The sequence below is a fragment of the Macrobrachium nipponense genome, chromosome 5, assembly GCF_015104395.2.
Source record: "Macrobrachium nipponense isolate FS-2020 chromosome 5, ASM1510439v2, whole genome shotgun sequence".
Classification (NCBI taxonomy): Eukaryota; Metazoa; Arthropoda; class Malacostraca; order Decapoda; family Palaemonidae; genus Macrobrachium; species Macrobrachium nipponense.
Window position 1 is genome coordinate 8,576,807 of NC_061107.1, and position 25,607 is coordinate 8,602,413.

General features: G+C 37.2%; 1 protein-coding gene across 1 annotated transcript in view; it reads right to left on the bottom strand.

Annotated features, from left to right (window-relative positions):
- Window positions 1-25,607, bottom strand: part of LOC135215175 (calpain-C-like) — a 51,760-nt gene that overhangs the window by 7,890 nt on the left and 18,263 nt on the right. Inside the window, exons 3-11 of the mRNA XM_064249649.1 lie at window positions 22,159-22,228; window positions 7,704-7,821; window positions 6,819-6,959; window positions 5,060-5,315; window positions 4,313-4,482; window positions 2,602-2,774; window positions 1,648-1,742; window positions 1,256-1,369; window positions 15-133 (exon numbers count right to left, since the gene is read on the bottom strand). Coding sequence (XP_064105719.1) covers window positions 15-133; window positions 1,256-1,369; window positions 1,648-1,742; window positions 2,602-2,774; window positions 4,313-4,482; window positions 5,060-5,315; window positions 6,819-6,959; window positions 7,704-7,821; window positions 22,159-22,228 — 1,256 coding nt within the window. The remainder of the gene's footprint in view (window positions 1-14; window positions 134-1,255; window positions 1,370-1,647; window positions 1,743-2,601; window positions 2,775-4,312; window positions 4,483-5,059; window positions 5,316-6,818; window positions 6,960-7,703; window positions 7,822-22,158; window positions 22,229-25,607) is intronic.

Genomic DNA, 25,607 nt, shown 5'->3' on the forward strand with positions numbered 1-25,607 from the left:
ATACGCATAGTTACTTCAATTTCAATGGCTTAGAAGAGAAGACTCGAAGAGTGAATGATGATTCCTGGCCTGGTTCAAATGTGGTTGGCAATAAAATATAACCACCTTGCTCTAGCTGTACTCTTTCACTGACCTGTTAGGACAAAATGTGAAGTCAAATACAAAGAAAATCAATATTAGTTAAAATTGGTCATTTATACTTGCCTCTTGCTTCAAAAAAAACTTAATTTACTTAAAATTCAATAGCTTTCACAAGTACGAGTGGTGTGACCCTCATACGTATACTACAGGAAAGTTTCCTTAAAAACCAGTTACGTATTGTCGATTTGGAATGAAATATCAATCAACCACCACAGAGAAGGTTGGCCATCCAGAAATAATGTTATTTCTCATCAAATTGCAACACATACACTCCTGGAGATTAATACTTGAAAAGTAGCCTACTCAAGGACGGGCAAATTGGACACACAACCATCATCATTTAAGGTAATAAAAATCTTGGAAATTAATGTAACAAAGCAAGACGTGTGATCATCTACCTAAACAAAAAAGTGGTAGTACCACAGGGAACCCTAATACAATACTATTGACAGGTCCATTGAAACACTTTTGTTAATTTCAACATTGACCCTGATCTGCCAATTAAATCACACTGTAGACTAATCTAGCAGGTTGCTTTCACTTATTAACTTGAAAGGCATTTACCTTTTATATCAACTATGTACTTTTATGTCATAAATGTTATCTGTAAAGATTTTTACCACATGAAACATCTAAGCTTGTGAGACAGAATTAAGTAAACTGCTGTATAATAAACTAATATAATTTTAAATTACTTTGTTTATTATAATAATATTAATAATAATAAGAGATAGTCAAGGATATTTGCCACTAACATTAAGCAATTCAACAAGGGAAGGCTAGAAAGTTCAAGTTTGGCAATGATAGGGGTCCCCATTGGTTATTAAAATATCAGAACTATACACTAACACCAGAGAATTACTTTTACTTCCATGGTACATTCTGGTGAGTGAGATAGTCTTTAAAAGAACACCTTCAACTAACTGCTTTTCTCCTGGGGTGGAATTCTCTAGTGCCTAACATTTTACTTTCATAGGACCAAGAATTATTCCATCTCTACAACACTGAGGGTTTCCTAAGCCAGGATTAAATAAATGTACTATGCAATGAGGACATTCATGGAGTCACAGAAACCGTTCCTATTTAATTTTTCAGACAGTGACCATCATCTTACCTGTCTACTATTTGTGTACTGTGAATTAACAAGAGACTTATGCTTCTTGAAGAATGCTTTGCTGATGGAGTCGAGGCCATTTTTGGATAGTGCATATGCGGTGAACCCAATTACCTGAAAAAAAACATTTCAAGATAAAAAGAAAAATTGAAGATAAAGAAAAATGCCTATATGAGCTATTTGCATCCATATATAAATTGTTTCCCACTAACCATAATCCTGAAGCTAAATGCTATTACATGTCAAAGAAACACAGGAATCAAATATTTCATGTGTACAAGAAGACTAAAAGAAATGAGGAAAAATAAATGAGAGAATTTTGGATACATAACTTTTTGATAAAACTGGCAAACTTATTGTTAAAAATATTGTAACTCTCTCCCTCTACATACCTTGGGTTCCATGACTGAATGTTGATTCAAAGATATCACTACTTCTTCCATGTCACTTAGGATGAGGTGCAACTGTGGGTTAATGTGAAATGTATCTGCCAAAGAACATAAAATTATTATTATTTCTTCAGGCTGAGTTACCGATAGAGAACACTCTCAACTCTTCCCTAAAACAAATGACACAGACCTCAAATGACCCATAACTAACGTTCAAAATTCTAAATTTTTAAATAAATGCAATGTCATTCTAACCATAAAGACCAAAAGAGAACATAAAAATAACTAAAGAACATCACAAATATACCCTGAGATTGGGAAAGCTCAACAACCATTTTCATGGTTAAACATTGAAAGAGATACTTATTTGTGGAATAACAGGAATACTGTCTTCTTAATTTTTCAAATATAAAAAAATTAAAAAGAATTTAGAAATTAGCATACTGTAAGGGCAACAAAACACTGTTCTATTAAAGTATAGTACAAAACTGAATGAAAACATCTCTAATTCTCACAATCCAGTGCAATTCCTGTGCATTGTATTGTTTTGCTTTAATCATAAACTTTGTAAGTATTGTACACATTTTATGATATTCTGCACTGAAACATGTTATGATATTTTACACTGAAGTTGCAAACTAATATTAATGTTTTTGTGTAGAATGATAACTACCACAAATCTTTACTACATAACTGTGAGACAATAAAGGTGTTATTTATAAGGAACCACCTTTACAGAAAATCTCACTGCACTACATGGTCCTAATAAATAATTTTCTGAAGCAGAGACAGGGTCTATCTTACGTAAAAAAAAAACAAGACCTGCTTTTATTTCTTACACTAATAGGGAAATATTATCTAATAAATAAGAAAATGTATCATGGGTTTGGATACTTTTTTTTTTATTTCCTTCTTCTGCAAATAGAACTTTAAAAATAAAAAAGCGTATTAACTGACCAGGATTATTTCTGCAGCCTCCAGCAGTCACTCCCTTTTGCCAAGACCCCTGATAGACACGTGAAGTCCACGGCATTTTGTGCTTAAGAGATGGTTCATCTCGCGAAGTTTCCCCATCGAGATGTATAACTTCCAATTGTGAAAAAGTTCGTACAAAATCACTATATGCCATCCTGAAAAAAAAAGACAAAAGAATTTTCCCTGAATATCATACTTTGAATGTTAAGTGACATGGAATTAATTGTATAGTTGTAAAAGTATACATGTAGAATGGGTACTGCACAAGAGTATATACAGAAATTATCGCATGATGGTAAAATAAGGCCAACAAAAATTTTTACCATCTACCTAAAACACAATGAGTTAACATGAGAATAGAATGAAAAAATATTACAATATACAAAATTTCTTTGCTGAACTACAAATTCTTGTAAGAGGACAAAAAGAATAGAAAAACAATTATAGAAGCAATTGTAAGAAAATTTCAAATTCAAATAAATTTTTGAATGTGATATCCAAGAAAGGCGTCTTGCCCAAACCACACACAAATTGTAATTCTTCAGGAAATCATTTGCATTCATGAAGGATAATGGCAGGTAGTCTTAAGAATACTCAATCTTCCTTTAACATACACAGAGCAATAATTGAACTCTAAAATGAATGAACAGTACTTTACCAAATTAAGATAAATTTTAGAATAACATTATGGTTGTAATGGAAAAAAAATTCCTTCAATAATTAGTGATTTATTTGGAATTGATTCATCATCCTCCTCTAATATCTTGACACTGCTGTTGTAAGAGTGATTGGTACTGTAAAATGTTTTCGTTTTTTTTGTTGTGGACACGAGTGCGTGGCAGTGTAGCCAGTCTCTTGTTTTGTTTTTCTTTAACTTTGAGAATGAATCTTTCGTCTGCATTTTGGTAACACGGACGTCAACAGGTCCAACCTTCATTTTGGCTATTTTACCAAATTATTATCTATCCCTTCTAGTCCAGGGATCTAGTCCAGAAGTTCTGAAGACTAGGTAAATTAACCAAGTCCAGGAGGCTAGGCCTGGGAAAAATTTGGCATGATGTAATGAGTAATAAAGAAACCAGCTGAGTACCAGGAATTTTCTTCAATACCATCGTACCTTACCCCCTAAAATGGAAATCAGCACTTCAATTGCCTCCCAGTGGGAAGACATCACCTGGCCTCATCAGTAATAAGACCCATACACACAAGGAATATCATGTAATAGCAGGTAGGACAGGCCTACCCTAACTCCCAGGCATCGTAAACGTCAGTAGCCTTCATACCCACCGTGTCAACTATGACACAGTACCATTCTCCGACCCCTGTCTCCAGGCAAGAAGACTGACAACAGTGCATATGTATAGTAGTACATAGTATTATTATACACGTATCTTAATGTCATGGTGAGGGAAAAATCCTCCCGTGACATGGTAACAAATCAATTTAGCTTTGCTTTGGGAGATGATGAGGGCAGAAATTCAGAGAATGTTATCCAGACCCAAAATCAGACTTTAAAGGTTAGAGGAAATGCCTATAGAGAGGTAATATATGTACAGTATTAAATATATAACAATGCTAATCCCAGTAGGTAAGCACAATACTAGACAGGTAATTTATGTACTAGCTCTCTTGGCACAAGCAATAAGGGTCTTTACTAGATGTCCAGGAAATGACAAAGGTATGAAAAACTTACCAAAATTCACCATCAGGTGTATATTTCAAATTCAGTCTCTCCTTTTCATTGGGCGGTACCTCATCCCACTCTGGCGTGGAGCGGCCCCATGCCCCTAAATATTCAGCGCTGGTCCCAACAGGCGTCCTCATCCTCACTAAACATATCTGCTCACCATTGTACCTGTCAACCTGTAAAACCAGAACCCTCTTAAGCAGCTATTGCATATTCTCAACACATAAATAATACTAAGTAGTTTTAATCAAAATCAAGTATTAGTCACTACAGGAATGGAAATATAAAAAAAACGGTTCTTGCTTACCTCTAGTCCATAGAATTTAAAACAAAAACCAAGTAAAAAGTTCTATAATAGCATTATTTCATACAGTGCAACATTTTTCAAACAAAAAATTCACCTTTTTTTAGAAAGTAAGACATCAGTCAATTCCCAACCCATCCTATATAGCTTAAAAAAGGTGTAACAGGAGGAAAACCTCGAAGCAGTTGCACTATGAATCAAGTATTAGGAGAGGGTGGAAAGTAAGATGGAAGAAAGAATATAAAAGGAGGTACAGTAAAAGGAACGAAAGTGGTTGCAGCTGGGGGCCGAAGGCACCTCCAAAGAACCGTAAGTAATGCCTACAGTGCACCGCATGAGGTCCACTGACGGAACTAACCCCCTAAGGAGCCTTTCTAAAGAGAAACCAACACCTATTAATACTTAGATGGAACAAAAGTTACAAATACTATGCATACATTATATCTCACCTTCTCAACAGCATATATCCTATAATTAATGCCCATGACGATCCCACTGGCCAATTTCTCAGAGTGAGTTTTGTTGTGAGAATGCTGATTGACGACCGCTGTGACAATGGAAGTGAGTTCTAGAAGCTTGGAGAGCAGACGTCCACAGGTCGTGGGGTCAGCTCGCAAACTTATAGACTCGGCTATCCCGCCAGTGAAATCGGACAGACCATCTAGGGATGTACCGTACTTGAGGGCTTCGTATGATCCATGGAGCCTGTAACATAATTGTAAAGAATTACTGACCTAACATCAATATCTAGACTGATCAACGAATTTAAAAAGAAGAAAAACACACGAGACTAACAAAAATGAAGCATATTGAAAAGGCTCTATTTAACTCTTGCTGGATGTTATTCATATTCATAATAACCAGTATTTGTCTGTGTTAAGCCAAAACCAATGAACATGCATAAAAAGCATCTACATTATAATTATGATGTACAATGTTTACGGAGGTGTGTTACATGAAAAAAGGGATCAGGTAGAGGAATAAAGGTGTTTAACTAGTATACATATTTTGCAATATTGCAATAACCCAGATATGATAAAATACAAGACACGAAAAATTAACCAAACCGAATATAAATAAACAAATAAATAAGGCTAAGCCAGCAGACGCGAACACTGGCAGGAGTAATTTAACCAATTAGGCTGAGCATACCTACGAGAGGGTAAATGATGTAGAGCTATTTTTATCTAGATTATAGACAGTACCAGGTTCTTATTATGGACAGTAGTATGCAAAATAAAATTTTATGTTCATAATAAAACGACTACAATCGAGAAGCTCATTGATGTACCTACCTGATGAATAATAATACAGAAGAGCCTACAGATACGATCTTTTAAAATATCCCAGTTGACTATTTCATACAGTAACAAGTTGCAAATAACTAGTTGAAGGGACCAATATAGCCACTTACAACGGTACCCAAAAAAGTTAATAGTACGTACAGAAACCCCAGTATCATTACAGTCGTGTGAAAAATAAATTATTTCCAAATCTCCATTCTTTCACTTAGTCTAAAGCAAGCAAACCATCATCAAATATAAATTGCTTGATAAGCAGTGGGACCTCACTTCGGAGGTGGCAGGTTCTTAGCCTCCTGGAGAGTCATGGACTGATTCTTCCCGCACCCCGCCCCCCCCCCCACAACAATCACCACCTGCTGACTCAAATCATTTTCTCAGCTGGTTTCCGTTGGAAGAAGAAAACGATCCCAGTGGGGGTTATTCTGAATCACTATGGCCACATTTCCATTACGAATATCATTCTTAGATTCCCTTTTTAATTACAGTAGAGCAAGGAGTATACTCCCAGTAGTTTTATGCATTATCAGCTGCACTTACGCCAATACCGGTACTCACATGCAAATAAAGCTTGTGCGGCCTAAATATAGTTATTTATCAGAATATTAATCCTGTTCTCTCTAAGCTTCAACCATAACTGGTTCCAATTATGTCGAAAGTGAGTGTTACAAAGGGTATTTTCTCACCTGTATAAAACAGCAATCTATAAGTTTTGCTTATCTCTTTTGTTTTTTCCTGTATCATGTCGTGTCGAAATAATCTATTCTTGTTCCAATTACCCTGATTCAATAAAAAAACGAGAGAGAGAGAGAGAGAGAGAGAGAGAGAGAGAGAGAGAGAGAGAGAGAGAGAGAGGAGAGAGAGAGAGAGAGAGTCTGAGGGCGCTTAGAAAACATCATGCACGTACTTAGCATAGGCTTTTTCCAGCAGAGAAGGCCAATACTGGTTCGTGGACTGCGAATGAACAAACACAAGTTTCCCGCTGACTGTTGGTAACCGATCGTCGACCAAGACCTCTTTCCATTCGCCACACCACCAAACGCGGAACCTGTAAAATATAATAATAATAATAATAATAATAATAATAATAATAATAATAATAATAATAATAATAATAAAAGAAACCCATAAGATTACCGAGTATAACTTGTTTACTTGCGAGGATTTACATAGTATTAACACATACACATCTCTTGAGAAAGGGCCTGAAAATAATGGAGTGTTAAGTGTACATACTTGCAATATACAAGTTATACTCGGTAATCTTGTGGGTTTCATTTTCCTTCAGAAGAAGAAAACTGAAAGTTGTTTGGTTCAATAATAATACATTTGACTAACAGTATAGATACCTTTTATTCTGTGGACCCAATTTTTAATAGCGTAACCGAGATCATGCTATAAAGAATCGTTCAAAAGGCCCTCAAAGGTATGGAACTAATTTAAAGTATTTTAACCGGTGAGAAGCGAGAACACTGAAGAAGAATAAAAAAAAAATAAACAGCCATTTATCTCTCACTTGAAACAGTGATGCCAACCCCTCTAACCCTACGCCCCCTACAGGAGACGAGAAATTACCCTACATAACTGAACATGACCCAACATTCTGCGGCTATGATAATAAATTAATCTTTAGATTAAGTTTATATGCAATATCATGAATACTAACAATCATATTGAACTAAGTCTGGCTTGTTACAATTACCCTACAATTGAAAATATCACCCTGCTCTCTAAGATTTTGCCCATATTACCCTACGCGTAGGGCAATTACCCTACTGTTGGCAACACTGACCTGAAGACTCCGCAGTACCCCGCATCTTGTTCGAAGTCTTGATCAGCAGGAACCACTCTATAGAAGAGGCCCTTGGTTAGATGCAGGCATCCTAGGCAGGACACAAACCACCGATCACCTGTAATGGCAGGAATTAAATATATATAGTTTAAGCCAATGGCTCTGGGAGTCTACGATGTCATTCAGCGCTGAAACGGAAACTGACAGTAAAAAAAGATTTGAAAGGTGTAACAGGAGGAAAACCTCGAAGCAGCCATTGCACTGGGAAATAAGATGGAAGAAAGAGTATATGAGGTACAGTAAAAGGAATTAAAGGAATTGCAGCTAGGGGCTAAAAAGGACGCTGCAAAGAACCTGAAGTCATGCCAACAATGTCTACGCAAGATAAACTTTGCCATTTTGCGACTCGAATACTCCTTCCGCGCCCAAGAAATGTTCCGGGCTGTGAGGTGGTCTTCCGCAGAACTGTAAAAACGAATTTAAAAAAAAAACCTGTTCCCTGAGAGCCGTTTTTATCCACGGTAGCGATCTTTCACACAATTTTCACGTCCATTACTCCTACGGCAATGTGAAAACAGTTCCGTCTCGACCGCGCGTCCTTTATTTCTATTTCCAAATCCTTCGCAAATTACAGCGGGTTTGAATTCACTTCAAAACAGCTCTTACTGAATATCAGTATTTTCTTGGGACCGCCTGACGGCTCTAGATTGGATTGCTGGGGAAAAAAAAAAGGAGAACATTCCGTTTTAATATCACTCGGATCAAGTCTCTCAGACTGGTCATTCATATAGACGAGAGACCTTTGACCTTCCGTTTTTATCACGGCAACTGAGAGGGTCTCCTTCGTTAACACCTAACAGATCTCTCTCTACAGAATGGCTGCGTTATTCTACTCTGAGTTTTAAAGCAAATAAATATATATATATATATATATATATATATATATATATATATATATATATATATATATATATATATATATATATATATATATATATATATATATATATATAATATATATATATATATATATATATATATATATATATATATATATATATATATATATATATATATTCGGAATAATTTTGTCCGGTAGTTAATAATTATTACAGGACCTAAAAGACCTCCCTACGGTATGCACTGTTGAATTTCCTTTTTTGTTCCAGCTCTCTCTCTCTCTCGCTCTTTCATCTCCTCTCTTCTCTCTCTATATATATATATATATATATATATATATATATATATATATATATATATATATATATATATACATATATATATATATATATATATATATATATATATATATATACACATATCCATATATATATACTATATATATATATATATATATATATATATATATATATATATACATATATATATATATATATATATATATATATATAATATATATATATAAATATAATTAAAATTATATCTATTATTATTATAATAATATATCTATTATATATATATAATATATATGTTATATCTATATATCTTATATTTAGGGAAAAAACTAGATATTTAAGAAACCCACATATGCTTTTACCTGCTCTATCTTTGAGTAGGTTCACCTCAGTGTACAAAAGGTCCCAACAGCTAAGCTAAGCATCGCTTCAACCAAATGGGTCAACAGAAATATACACTCTAGATTAAATCCTGTACATTTTTCTTTCGTGACACGAGGATTTTAAACTTGTCAATTTGAAATACCCTCAGTCATTTGGGGGGGGGGGGGGAGTTTATCTTTCCTTCCCTTACTTTTCAAAATGAACCATTCAGCCTTTTGGTTTCGCACTTACAATTTACTCGCAGGCTACAAAGTTGTACTGAACTGCCTTGTTTGTCTTAGACTACTTTAAAATCAACACTGTGAATTGGAAGGACCCGTTTTCTGAATATTTCTGAATCGATGCTTCGGCAAGTCTAAATGCCCATTAATTTCACGAAACCACAGACTCACGATTCATGATTTTCTTACCAGTACGGACTCTTATTAATAGTAAGAGAGTGTTTTAACTGCCATGTATCATTAAATGATCTTAGTTTTAATTGTTGTGTATCACCAGGTATTTTTAATTGCAGTTTTCATTGATCAACTGTATAAAAGATTTTTATGGATTCACGTATTCATTCATTCAATCCATTTCATTCAATCACATACAGCTGCAACGCTGAATGACCTTGACAGGCCCCAGCGCTGGGGCTATGCCCTAAATTCCACGATCAATACAGACTCTTTTTAATGGTTTGGATTACAGAATCTAGGCCCAAGGCCTACGCTGGGACCTATGAGGTCATTCAACGCTGAAAGGGAAATTGAGAGTAGATTGGTCTGAAAGGTGTAACAGGAGGAAAACCTCAAAGCAATTGCGATATGAAGTAATTGTTAGATTGTGGATAGCAAGATAATATGAAAGGAGGTACAGTAAAAAGAACGAAAGTTGTTGAAGCAGCTAGGGGATGCTTGCAAAGAATCTTAAAAAGTAATGCCTATACGGTGCACCGACCTTTTAAGGGGGACTTTTATTATTAAAACCATTTAATCAATTTTTTCACAGAACGACATTTTACAGTTCTCTTTGTCCGCATTCTTCCGCCAATGGTCTGCCTGACACCTTGACATTTCTGTTACTTCTACGAGAGACGGTAATTAGCGACCACTTCCCTCATTCTCTCGAGTGACCGCAAATCAAATTCCATTCCTCCATCCTTCGTCCAAAGTCTGAAGGAAATCTTACCTCCGTCATGATGTTTAATTATTATCTGGCGTCGCCTGTAAGATGAACGCGCGATGTTCCTGCCATCCCACCGTCTCTGGAGACGGTTTAGAGATCCGTTGGGTGCTCACGAAGCGTTTGGGATTACTGTCCGTTTAATTCTTTTTTTAATAGTTTTCTTCCGTTTTTTTACGTCTTAACGGTTTTATTTTACTTTCTCACGTTTGTCATTCACTCACACTCACTTTCTTATAATCTGCATTGTTAGTTTTTCTCCCTTTTTTGTTAATTATTTCCATTATTTTAGTAAGTTTCCCATGACATGCATTTGACCGTTGCGTCATCTTCCTCGTTTATAGTGCTTCTTACGCAGTTATTTTCATTTTTCTCTTTATTCCTGCCTCTCTTGCATCTCCCCCACCCACCCTCTCTCTCTCTCTCTCTCTCTCTCTCTCTCTCTCTCTCTCTCTCTCTAAGAAAAAAAATCAAAACCCTATATATCCAAGACAGTATTTTTCATGTATATGTATATTTTTAATCTTCCAATTTATATGTGCATATATTTGTATACATATATGTAGTATATATACATCATACATATTTACACAATATATATATATATATATATATATATATATATATATATATATATATATATATATATATATATATATACACACACAATGTAGAGCAGTCAGCCATAAAAGATGAAAGAGAAAACGTTAGCTCAGTTGCCACGCTTCATAATTTATCGTTGGATTTTGTTTTCTTTTTTCCTCTTCTCGGTGATGGTCTGGTTACTCTCCGATATCACCATACAATTATCCGACTCACTGGATGTAGAACACAACACGAGAGAGAGAGAGAGAGAGAGAGAGAGAGAGAGAGAGAGAGAGAGAGAGAGAGAGAGAGAGAGAGAGAGAGATTGTTTGTTTGTTTGTATGGTGTTTTTACGCTGCATGGAACCAGTGGTTGTTCAGCAACGGGACCAACGGCTTTACGTGACTTCCGAACCACGTCGAGAGTGAACTTCTATCACCAGAATAAGAGAGAGAGAGAGAGAGGAGAGAGAGAGATGAGAGAGAGGAGGGAGCGGACGAGATGAGGAGAGAGAGACTTTCACTGCAGTAAGCTTTAACCCGAAATTTGAAACGGGCAATTTTCGTCTCCTTTGTCGTCTCGAATTCGTGCGCATACATTCGTGCCGAGATGCGTAAAAACACACACACAAGTAAGACATTTTCGGTGATTTCGTGCACTTTCAGATATCGTTTACGGCTGCCTACCATAGAGAGAGAGAGAGAGAGAGAGAGAGAGAGAGAGAGAGAGAGAGAGAGAGAGAGAGAGAGAGAGAGAGACTGCAGAGCGTGAAGTACTACTCTCTTTCAACATGGCATCAAAAACAAAACATGACGGTACGATGAAGCCACCCAACAATAATAAAATTATGTCTTATATATCTCATAAATGGGAAACTCATTTGGAAAGTTACATATAATACTTCTAAATGTAAAATGAAGTGCTATGCCTGAGAAAGACACACTTACACGCACAAGCACAAACACAAGTACACGCAGTTTTTAAGCCTTCAGGAATGACAGAAAATATATTAAAAGTCTCATTATATTGTCCAGTGGTACGATCTCGTTCAGAAAAAAACTCAAATTTTTCTAGTTTTCCGTCAAGCTATTTTATTAATCACTGTCACAGAATATATATATTATATATATATACTATATATATATATATATATAGATATGTTTAAAATTTGTTCTCTTTTAGACAGAAAGGAGAATAAGTAAATTAGCCGCCATATGCATCTTTAGGATATGTGAAAGGGCTGCAAACCATAGCCTTAAGGCATTCCTTTTCATTCCTTGCTTAGTTGCTTTGGACTGGCAAGGAATCACGTCTCATTTTAACTTTACGTTTATAAGCAGCATGGCATTTCTTAATTTACAATAAACGATTGGCTTCATACGAATTCAAAAACTATAAAAACTTTCTTCTCGAATAAAGGCAAATTCAGCGTCCTCACTGGATCCTACATAAAACGTAATACGAAAACTGAATTCAGAAAAATAGCGAAGTATAGATATTAAAATATGTGCACCCGAGTCCATAAAAATTCTCTAGTATGAATGTAAAGCAATTCTACTCAGCCCAACCATAGCACCTCAGAACCAGAGATATAATCTTCATTTCCCATTCATAAAAAACATCTCTTGTGACTTGCATTACGTCGCTCAGACGCGACAGTCCTACCAACGACTTGAATCAGTGAACAGTAGACGAGACCTTGAATTAGTCGAGTAACCCCTTCACCCCCTGTCTCTCGCCCCCCCCCCCCCCCCCCTGAGACTCGCCACTCACACACAGTGGGACACGCCCCCTCCCTACATACGTCACAGATCTCACTCGCTAACTTGAGGGAACTAAAGCACTGACGTATGACCCAATTAGACGGGGCTGGAAAGGGGTACTCCTCAAAATATTTATCTCAAAATATATAAAATACTGCTACGACGTATTGTCACCGGAGACGCAAGATTTACAGAAGCCTTGCCCAACTCAAGAGGTAAATTACCCGAGTTGGGTAACAAACGCCTCTTGTTTTTCGGGGGTAATTGTTGTTTAGTTCACAAGCTTCGAGACGAGGGAACCACGAAATATTTGGAAACAAAGCAGGCTCGTTCCCCCGACCCCTTAGGGCAGACGCCCCTCCCTCTCTCCCTCCCTCCACCACGGCCCCAGAGCATTCTCATTATTTCGTAAGCATATTGTATGCCAAGTTATATATCCAATACCGCTAGTTTAACCTGAGGATTGCAGTTTTGTATCCATTGTTCTCGCCGTCCTGATCATTCTGCTTTTGTCTTGTCTACTTTGGATTTACGATAAAAACAAAACTATTTTACACGAAGCAATAAGTTGGCGAGTTCCTCTTCATATTAGTTAAGAAAACAGAACTATTTTAAAATGCCAGTTAAGGGTAAAAGGGTAATCCATTCGAAAAGGTCAGGAAGGGTTCCAGAGGTAATGAACTCAAGACCTGAACAAAGTGACCTGACCTGATTCCATCTAGAAGAGTCACAAATTTTCCTAAGAAATAAGAGAGAGAGAGAGAGAGAGAGAGAGAGAGAGAGAGAGAGAGAGAGAGAGAGAGAGAGAGAGAACTCTGGAAAATCACCAGCTATCTTCTCAGCAGACGCAGACCTATCGTTCAAAGGTGAGATACGGGCCGTAATTACAGACGCTTGCGCAAAATCCTTGCAACATTTCAGGCACCAGGATTACTGATGACTACTCTCTAGAAAGATCGCCAGCCTCGAGCTGCAAATTTTGTTTCAAAGACGCGGATATTCTCTTGAATCTAGTTACTGTATCTTCATCTTTAGCTTGTAGCTGCCCCAATTGTGAATGCCTGCAGTATTTTGTTTTCCTTCTGCGAGACATTGGGCGAAACTGACGCTATGTATCTCTCTACAAACTAGATTAATAAGTACCTTAACGGAATCTGCGTAGGGTCCCCTATCAGCTATAAGAGTGAGAGAATACTGACAGAATTCCTGTGTCGATCTACAATTTCACTGAAGCCACATCTGCTATTTCTCTGGTGACATATGGGAGACCTCGATAATCAGAAGAGTCGTATCTCAAAAGAGGAACTCAATTGTGGACTTGTTTCCAGAGACAAGTGTCCCAGAAACAAGAAAGTCATGCTTTGGAATCATAACACCGAAGGTCGAAAAGACTCAAGTCTTTTGGTGAAACTGTGCTTTTGGGACACAGGACGATGCAACATTACCAGAGAAATATAAAAACATAAAACATTGCAACTATACAAATTAAAACATCCAAGTTAAATCTAAAACTGACGATATTCATAACAATGAACTTCATAAGGTATTAAACGACTCGATAAAAGCAATGTATATAAAAAAAACCAAAGTCAACAGGTCAACGTAATGGAGCCAGTAGATAAAAAAAAGAAAAAAGTAGAAAAAGTCTTTAAAGCGGCCCTGGACTGCTGCATCATTCAGGGGAGGTCAGTAATGGCGGATCTGAAAGTAAAAAGTACGATATATATATCTGAAAGTAAGACGCAATTAAGTACAGGTTGAGAGAGAGAGAGAGAGAGAGAGAGAGAGAGAGAGAGAGAGAGAGAGAGAGAGAGAGAGAGGGAGGAGAGAGAGAGAGGGAGGGAGAGAGAGAGAATAATTCTCCTAATAATTCGTGTAACTGTTGCTCTAGTTAGTTATGTCATTGACAAAAAACATACGATTATTAGTACAAATTTGTCCGCAAAGAGACATAATACAAAATAAACCAAGTGGACAGTAATCTCTTCTGTTCTTGCAAAGAAAAATACAACATCAAGAAAAATACAACACCAAGCGCAAATAACATAAGCCTATAACACTATAAAAAACGAAAAAAAGGGACTTACTATAGAGAAAGAAAAAAAACGTCGTCACATCACTATCCGTTATCAAGTCCTTACACAAATTTTGGGAAAAAACATAAAAATGAAAATAGTAGACGAAAGTGGGCATGTGTGTGTAACCCGCTCATCAGAGACAAGACGAAGGGAAGGGAAGGGAAGCGAAGGGGCAGGGGTAAAAAGGTGGTGTTTAACTTTTTGGAGGTGACACACACCTACTTTTTAGAAGAACGAAACTGACGAGTCACTTTGGGGGAAAAAGAAACCGCAAAGCCAAACCAAGCAATCTAAGGCACTGCATCACACAGAATGCAGGAAGACGTGGCTTGATGAGTGTGTTTCAAGGTCTTGCGATGAAGGGTGGCCCGTTTTTCCCGTCAGCTCTTTGGAATGGGAGCTTTAATAAATGACAACAGACGAGAGACAGCAAGGACGCTTTGTTGTGGAGAGACTGAGTACTATACATGAAGATATCTAGGCGATGTACGAGCGATGCTTTTGAACTTATTTTGCCAGCGAGGCAAAAGTTGCAGAAATATCCCAAACAGGAATGAATAATGCTTACGTCAACTTGAAGGCATAAATATCTTAGCAGCAGACTGAATAAGTGAACTATGTTATTTCACCAAAACGCGTTTGATGTATCCCTGACACCCAAAGAGTTGGCAGGAGATTATGAATTACACTTTCATGAAATACGACTGAAAAACTGTCCGAGAGAAGATACAGAGAAGCAAGCAGAAAGTGTCTTCGAGGCATCAAACGAAGATTAGTTATCTGTTCTGCATTTTCTTAAGTTCTCATGGACATAGGAGGAAAAAGAGTGGAGGAATAAATATGGAGGGACAAACTGCTGATAAAATATTAAATAAAACTTGCAAGAAGGTAACTGGAAACAGAGCGAAACCAAGTGGGCTAGACAAAGCCCCCTTAAGGAACGCCTGTAAGAATTTTGTAGTATTAGTAAGTATAATTTCCTTCTGCAACAGATGACAAAAGTCATTTAAATTAAAATGTAACAAGAATTTGCAAAGTAAGTAGAGCCTTATACAGAAGTTTAGCAAAAAGGGCCATATGCCAGATGGTGTTAAATATCTTGGAAGATGCAATTAAGAGTTTACTCTTGGCGGTTAAAAAAATGAGACTCGAGAACATCTGCATTTTCAAAGGTTGACTTAAGTTTTAGTTTTCTGAAAAGACAAAAATATTGTGCCAACTTTGTCCGTCCGTCCGCCCTCAGATCTTAAAAACTACTGAGGTTAAAGGGCTGCAAATTGGTATGTTGATCATCCACCCTCCAGTCATCAAACATACCAAATTGCAGCCCTCTGCCGCAGTAGCTTTTTCTTTTTTTTAAATTTAAGGTTAAAGTCAGCCGTAATCATGCGTCTGGCAACGATATATACCAGGCCACCACCAGCAATTTACACCGACCACCGAAAGATAGATGTATCTTCGGTGGCCTCGCTTATTACGATGTACAGAAAATTCGATGCATTTTGTACTTGTTTTTATATACACTGAATCAGTACATTTTCATAAAAGGCAACGATTAGTTCAAGAATTAACATCATGGGCCAGTTCGTCTGCAATGCCAAGACTAAAAACTCTGTATGACTATGATTCCACCCAGTTGGCTTCCTGGTCATCGGAGAGGCAAGAAACTCTACAGTAGACCTGACTTGAATAAATTACTGTATAAGGAATGGTATACAGAGTGGCATTGAAACGAGGGAGATTCCTGAGTGTAGCTATAGGCGTGTTTATACTACGGTAAAATCAGACACAAATGTTGAAATCTGGAAAGGGTGAAGGGTAGTATCACTGGAAAATTGGACTTTGGAGAGAAGCGTCACTAGAAAACTGGATTCTGGAGAGAAGCACCACAAGAAAACTGGACTTTGGAGAGAAGCATCACTGTGAAACTGGATTCTAAAGAGAAGCATCACTCGAAAACTTGACTTTGGAGAGAAGCATCACAACAAAACTGGATTCTGGAGAGAAGCACCACAACAAAACTGGACTTTGGAGAGAAGCACTACAAGAAAACTGGATTCTGGAGAGAAGCATCACTGGAAAACTGGATTTGGGAGAGAAGCACCACAAGAAAACTGGAAGAAAGACTGCAAAGGGTAAGAAACCAAACATCGTTCTTGAGGACATTCTAGCATCATGCCTAATACAACTTAGTGGGTAGAGAAAAAGATGCAGATATGCCCCAATACCCGAGACATCAGTAGAATGCTCACTGATTCTCAGCCAACCTTAAACTACAGGTTCTGGGACTGAGCAGATGAATATGAAGAGAGAATTAGGCATTACGTAACCAGCATCGTTTGACTTGTAGGAACTGAGGAAAACGAGGGTGAAATACGCCACACTGTTCAGAAGAGACGTAGCCATTAAAAAATAACGGGTCCTCACATCTACTGCCGATGGTCGCAGGGGAGGAACCGTATCTCACCACTACTGGTAGTATAATGTACTACGACGAGTGAATGGCTTGACCACCAATTCCAATTTTGTTTGGTCAGGTGAGAGAGAGAGAGAGAGAGAGAGAGAGAGAGAGAGAGAGAGAGAGAGAGATTCAAAGCTTGTCCTTGTGTGTCTAAACTTGTGCAAAACAGTGCCTAAACACAATGAAAAGTTCGGCCTGTTTAAAATTCACCGTAACCTCTCCCCCCACCCCCCACAACAATACCCTTTATTCAAAAGTCTGTTCATTCTTGAAGCATTACGACAAGGTTATAAAATTACGTTCCTTTATCAATTACAGTAGGCTATGAAATTGAAATTAACGAAGTTACAGTAAAAACAAGTAATGTATTAAAATCTGCTTGGACGCAGCCATGTACAGTTCACCACGATTTACTGGAAAAAACACATTAGTCTGCTTTTAAGAATGTTAACGTACGATACATAACTCAATAGAACATTGACCAAATGTAAATGAAACTAGTGGAAACGTTAGGAATCCAGATAGAACCACGACAAGACTAAAACCACAGTCACTGATCATGACGCATGCTAGATTCACGGCCACCGGATGAGACGAGGCTGGGACAAGGCTATAGGTATTCATGTGTGATGAGATTTCACTCGTAAATAATAGTAAATAATACAGCTAAGGTCGGTCTATGTCCCTGGTTAGACCTGCTTCTATGTGACGCTGTAATCAGCTAAGGACAGTACACATCCCTTGTTAGACCTCCTGCTTTGTGAACGCTGTAATCAGCTAAGGACAGTACAGGTCCCTAGTCAGACCTGCTTCTATGTGACGCTGTAATCAGCTAAGGACAATACATAACCCTAGTTAGACCTGCTTCTATGTGATGCTGTAATCTAGGTGTTATTCATATACAAGTTAAGGACAGATGCACGATTTCTCCAGTGCATTGTCTGATGCTATGATACGGAAGATCAAACAGTGAATGTAGATTCTGCAGTGCTATCAAATACATCTGATGAATAAACTACTAAATTTGATAATGTAGGTCCCGAGAGCGTTATGGAAGTGGTACAGGGCCTGGATAAGACGTGAACAGGTAACAAGTGATTCCATTTTGTCCCCGTTCTGAGAAAATGGGGTTCGACGATCTTGATACTTTTAAGAGATTCTAGTCTGCTCGTCTTTTGAGGACATTCGGTTGGAAAGTGTGACAACACAGAGCTGAAGTTTTGATACATGTTACAGAGCATCAAACAGTCATTATTTTGGATGGAAAACTCAAAAAACTTTTTAAAAAAGGGGGAGGGGGGTTACAACAGTTCGGCAAAACAGGAACGATACATAATGGGATATAATTCAGAGAACTAATAAGTCCCAGGCTGCGTGAGCAATCTGACGCAAGTTAAACAGGTTATTGGTAGTGTTTCCGATACCTGGATAAGACCGTCATTTAATTTTCATTTGCTCAATATAAGTTTCTTTTTAATGCAATACTGACTCGATGAAATATTTAAACGGGCAAGTTGATTATCCAGTACTTATAACTAAATGGATTTCAAAAGTGCAATCACTTTCACGCAACAACTTACAAAAAATAATCGATGTTTATTTTTAGATTTTTTTTTCAAGCTTTTGTGATAAACTGAAACGCCCATAATGATCAACAGTTGCAGTTTCGACAGACAAACGCTAAAATAATAACAATTAAAAATAAAGTTAAAGTTCTGTCACGCGAAGGGTAGGTAATCATTCGTAACTACCACAAGAATATTGTATTATTCATCAAAGAAGAAGAAGAAGAAGAAGAAGAAGAAGAAGAAGAAGAAGAAGAAGAAGAAGAAGAAGAAGAAGAAGAAAAGTAACTGCTAACTTTTGCAACGTAAATCACCGAGAAAAAAAAAACCACAGACTTTAAAACCAACACAAAACGCGCCATTTGCCTGTATACATTACGAAACAACCTAGCCTTAAAATACCAAAATATATTCGAAACCATTTTCCTTTCAAATTCTGCCTCTAACTCCGTTCGTGCACCGCGACGCAAAGTGACCCCCCCCCTCCTCCCTCTCTCTCTCTCTCTCTCTCTCTCGCCGACACCATTGCAACCGAGCAATTCTATTGTTAGATAACTTTATGACTCTAACAGGGTTTTACAATCGGAGGAAAGGTTGTCAAAGGCTGGCCGAAACCGTAAAATGTTTGTCCGACTTTCTCGCCGGATTGGTTGCGCGAAATATACCTTTCATTCGTGGACGTAAAATGATAAGATATTACACGGCTAACGAAGCGGTTGAGGCTTTAAAAAAAAGGGGGAGGGAAGATAGGGGGTTCGCCCCCCCCCAACCCAAAAAATCCGTAAATCAATCCACATCAAAGGTAGATGGGTACTATTATGCATCCAAGACCTCATAATTAAAATAAAAAGGAAAAAACGCGAATCAACCCACGTCGAAAGTAGATAACCACTATTATGCATCTACGACCTCATAAGCCTACAATAAATCAATAGAATAGAATACAGAACTTAAGCCAAAGACCGAGCGCTGGGACCTATGAGGTCATTCAACGCTGAGGGGACATTGACACTAAATAAAAAAAGTTTGAAAGGTGTAACAGGAGGAAAGCCACGAGGAAGTTGCACCATGAAACAATTGTGAGAGGGGGTGGAAAGTAAGATGGAAGAAAGAGAATATGAACGGAGGTACAGTAAATAAAAAAAGTCTGTAAAACCGCATTTTTTCCGGTAATATTTTCGGTTCAGACTTCCCACTGAAACATCCCCGCCCAAAATAAAAAATTCCTTCAATTAATCAGACTCATAAAACTTTAAGTACCGTCTAAATAAATTAGCGCACAGCATAATTAAAAGTGAACACTCGCAACATTATCATAAAACATTCTTAAATACTCTTACACAATGAGGCAGAGTTATTTATTGGTTTTTAGTTTTCTGTAAAAGAAAACTATCGTGTCGGCTTGGTCTGTCCGTCAGCACTTTACTCCCTCTGCCCTCAGATCTAAAAACCAGCTGAGGCTAGAGGGCTGCAAATTGGTATGTCGATCGTCCACCCTCCAATCATCAAACATACCAAATTGCAGCCCTCTAGCCTCAGCAGATTGTATTTTATTTAAGGTTAAAGGTAGCCATGAATCGTGCATCTGGCAGCGCTTTGCGGAGCCATGAGACGCACCCTTGTTTTTTATTTATTTTTTATTTTTATTTTGGATTAATTACATAAGACATAGTCAAGTAGCTTTCACTGCTGTCTATCAAACAATCATTTCAAGTCAGACAACTTGGATTTTCTATTTAAAGTTAAGAATAACTTTCTCGAATGATTCCAGTATTTCTCAAATTACAGGATAACCTAATTTTTCACTATATATATATATATATATATATATATATATATATATATTATAATATATATATATATATAAGTATATATATATATATGTATACATATATATATATATACATATATATATATATATACATATATATATATATATATATATATATATATATATATATATATATATATATATATAGGTAGAGAAATCAGTGACCGTCTTCCATTACCACTCGTTTTTTGTTTATAGAAGCGTAGATTTAACTTGAATCAGCGCCTCAGTGGCGTGGTAGGTTTGGTGTTGGCGTGCCACCTCGGTGGCCCGAGTTCGATTCTCGGACATTTCCTTGAGGGGTGAGAGATGTGTATTTCTGGTGATAGAAGTTAATCTCGACGTGGTTCGGCAGTCGCGTAAAGCCGTTGGTCCCGTTGCTGAATAACCACTGGTTCCATGCAACGTAAAAACACCATACAAACAAACAAACAAAATTAAACTTGAATATTTTGAGGGGATATTGGGATTGTGGACTGCAAACCACCTCTTCGCTAACCATAAGAAGTCCCATTCACAAAAAAATAAAAACACTACTCTTCAGACACACACACAAAATTACGTAAATATCATGGTGTTGATCATTGGATAAAAGTTCACGTGTTTGGCGCACTACTCGTTCGCAATTTAAAATAATTTTTTTTTTCACATTTGATTAAGTTTAAGATTAGTTGTCAGAAAAGTCTATTTACTGTTCAAATTATTCAATCTAAGACTACCTGTCAGGGAAGTCTATTGTACATTGTATTCAATTTAAGACTACCTGTCAGGGAAGTCCATTTACTGTACATTGTACTCAAGGTCTGACTTGTCACATTAAACATTTAACATTGGATTTTAATATCTTAGGATTTACCCTGCAAAGCCACAAATACTTGAAAATACCAAGTTCCTCTGGGTTTATTCCGTAATACCTTTCGACTGGCTTTCATCTGGTTCTTCGGCCGAGGTGTGTTCATGATTTTTTTTCATTTGTTAATTTGTAACAGTATTACAATAATCGTTACATTTCTTTAATATTATTTACCGAGTATTTACAAATTCATCTGTAAAGGTGTTCATTTTGCAATGTCTTGACAAGACGTATTTGGAAAATTTGAATTTACATCTAATAATATTTATTCTACAAATTACATTTCCGTTACCATTTCTACTTTCCCAAACCGCGCTAGCATTTTCAATAACTAGCAAAGACATAAGTGTTGTTTTGTTTCTTAGATGAAAGTCTAACGTCGACAATTTAATGTTTGTCATATTCAACAATTGGAATTTCTTCCAAAAGACCAGATAGTTATTTTGACACAGATTCCTTTTGAATACAGAGTCCCTCCTGCCTGGCTCAGTGTAAGCGATGGTTCGGCGACTTACTAGTTCCCTATCGTGCGTAATACATTACACCCTAAGAACTCATATAATATAAACTCTTACCTAATTTGCCGTTAACGATATCGAACTGTGAGCAATCTTCCCGGATGAAGACTGGACTGGAGGACAGTTCCTGGAAAAAAGAAAAGAAATATATGTTAACTCTTGTAATACCACTATTCTTTTGTATACAACCTCAGTACCTGTTCTCTGGGAGAGAGGCCGATTTAAGAAAACTGAAATTCGATGTTAAAAAGGGTACTAGTTGGAACCTCACGTGTAGGTACCACGAAAGCTAAAAAAAAAGAAAGAAAAAATAAGCGATCCGACCTCCAGCTTACTTGGGGGCACGTGCTAAAATCTACGGTCACATAGAGCACTGTTTCACCAGGTAAAATTAAAATAAATTCGCTATATTTTATTAGAAATCTGTTCTGTACTGTTTAAATGCATACTATTTTTTTACATTTTCATTCTAATAAATAAATCATAAATATCATATCCTATAATTCCTGTATCTTCAACTCAACGCGAAATACCTTTTTCAGACCTTTTTTAGGCTCTTCCATAGACCTTTCCTACACCCCAACAAGAACAGCAACAAAGTAGTTTGTAGGCTTACTCCCCGAGTAAGCGAAAATCGCCGTTTCCTTATCATACCCCTAAATAACACCTTATCGGTAATGTAATGTTTAATAACAGTCTGTTGAAATGTAATGCAAACAACCGTGAGAAATACTATAACGTTTATTATTATTATTATTATTATTATATTTCAGTAGATGAAACCTACTAACATGAACAAGCACACATTGGTCATTAACTTAAAATTCAACCTCCCACTGCAGACCCCACACTGCAGCGGTAACTGATCACGACCCAGAGCCAGTGATTTTCCATCGCCACTAGGGAGGCGCGAACCTGCTATATCTGACTGGCCTACCACGACACTAACCACTATACCAGACACAAGTCATATATGAATACTGAGAATACTTCAGGTTCTAAGCATTTACTGAACAATACAAGGAAGCCATGGCGGAAGACCCTGAATATAATATAATATTATAAATGACATTTACGGATGACTGAGGCAGTTTCTGTCATTTCCGCTAAAATTCCCTCCTCCTGTCACAGATCCTGCTGTGTTTACAGCACCGACGCAGCAGCAGTTTAACATACATCGGTGAGAAAATCTCCTTTTTGGAAAAGCTAATTTAAATTAACGATGTTGATCTTGCTTTTCATGTATTTCAACCCTTAAACCTTACTTATATCATTGTATCCACTCTTATCAACAATTCTCACATGCTTTTTTCAATTTTGGCAACATTAACACACTCCTAAACTCATCCAAATTTGGCCAAATTCCTGCTTCCTTCCTCCATTTGGGTAAACGGTGGCTCACTTTCTATTTCATTACTCTTAATCTGCTTCTCCTCTGTTTCTCTCTTCATCAGACTTTCTCGGTCACCATTCTTCTTTGCTATTTTCAGCCTGATAGTCTCCTCTGCGTATTGTTTTTTTCTGTTTATTTACTCCCCTATATTACCACTTTTTCTCTAAATGAAGTACTTTACTTTTTGTAGCTTTTTGTAATTAATGAATATATATATATATATATTATATATATATATATATATATATTATATATATATATATATATATATATATATATATATCTATATATAAAAGGGACAAACCTACGGCACAGAACGACAATTTAAATTGCCTTTAATAGCGCAAGAAAGCAACCAGCAGTTATTCAATGTCAATTTATTATCTACACATAATAGCGACGAGCAGTAATAAGCTGTGTTAAAGAAACTTTAAACCACTGATAAAATATATCATCATCCAGATATTTCTAAGCCACTTTCCACCGGCGGGTTCATTCTGTATCATCGAACACAATGCATAGGGAAAACCGTCCCCCCGCCACCCCCCCCCCTACTTTCTAAATATCGACGTCAGTCAAACGCCGACTTCATAAACCTTTATTGTTGCCGAGTTTTCGCCTTCACATTTCAATACTTCGTCTCTCTTCATCACTTGGAGTAACACTTTAGTCGTATTGCAGATTCCACGAAGCACTAGGCCTACCTCTTGAATCAAACTGTTTCTGAGTCGTACTGCATTCATTCAACGAACACTAGGCCTAGCGCTTGTATTAAACTGTTTCTAGGTCGTACTGCTCTAATTCACCGAAGCATTAAGCCTAGGGCTTGTATTAAACTGCTTCCAGTAGGTTCAACCGATTGCACCAAACTTCTAGGTCGTACTGCACTAATTCAACGAAGCATCAAGCCTCGCGCTTGCATCAAACTGTTTCTAGGTCGTAATGCATTCATTCAACGAACACAAGGCCTAGCGCTTCCATCAAACTTAACGAGGAACTAGGCCTAGTACTTGCATTAAAGTGTTTCTAGGTCGTACTGCATTCATTCAACAAAACACTTGGCCTAGCACTTGCATAAAACTGTTTCTAGGTTGTACTGCATTCATTCAACGAAGGACTAGACCTAGTGCTCGTTTAAAACCATTTCTAAATATGTTACTGATGATTAAAGAGTTCGCTAACATACTCACAGCTGTTCCTTCATTTACATGAGTAAAATCGTCCAAAAATTATTTTTTACTATTTTCTTAATGTGGGTTAATGACTATTATTGTCTCGTGAGACAATAAGTCTGCCATATTGTGTTACGTCGTGAGTCGTGCTGCACCTTTATTAATTATTGAAAATATTTCCCCCAAAAAAGCCAATTTTGATCTCGTAAGCTACATTAACGTGAATGTTGAGTACAAATATACCACTGGACGATTATATTTGTTTATTTTCATCGAGTTTAAAGGCAAAATTCGCCATGATTTCCCTGAAGTGTGGCAGATAACGCGCCAGGAAATTCTGGAAGGGGAGGAAGGAGCCAGAATAGGCTAATTAAAGGCGGAAGTCACAGGAAGAAGTTGGAGGAGGGAGGAGGAGGAGATAGGTGGAGGTGGAGGTGGAGAGGCTATACAGCTGTTTCTTCACACACTTTCCCCTATTGACTACAGCATGACGCAATTCCCCCTGTATTGTTTGGTGTGGCTTTTGCAACGTCTTAATCGCGCGGCGCGCGACTCTTGGGGTCGATTAAGTGGCGACCTCTCTCTCTCTCTCTCTCTCTCTCTCTCTCTCTCTCTCTCTCTCTCTCTCTCTCTCCTCTATATATATATTTATATATATATATATATATATATATACAAAGTTCACCGTGTTATAAGACTAAACTGCACATGTCTAAGACCTACTGAACATCTGAGATACTTAGTATATTGGCAACACTGATAAGATGGCGACGCACGTATCATTGTAACCCGTGACTAACGGACTTAAAATGACCTCCGAAATTATCCCCTCTTTCAGAGAGTTGGTGTTTAAATGTGAGAGAGAGAGAGAGAGAGAGAGAGAGAGAGAGAGAGAGATACAAATGAATGACTGCAAAATAGTACTAAATTGATACCATTTT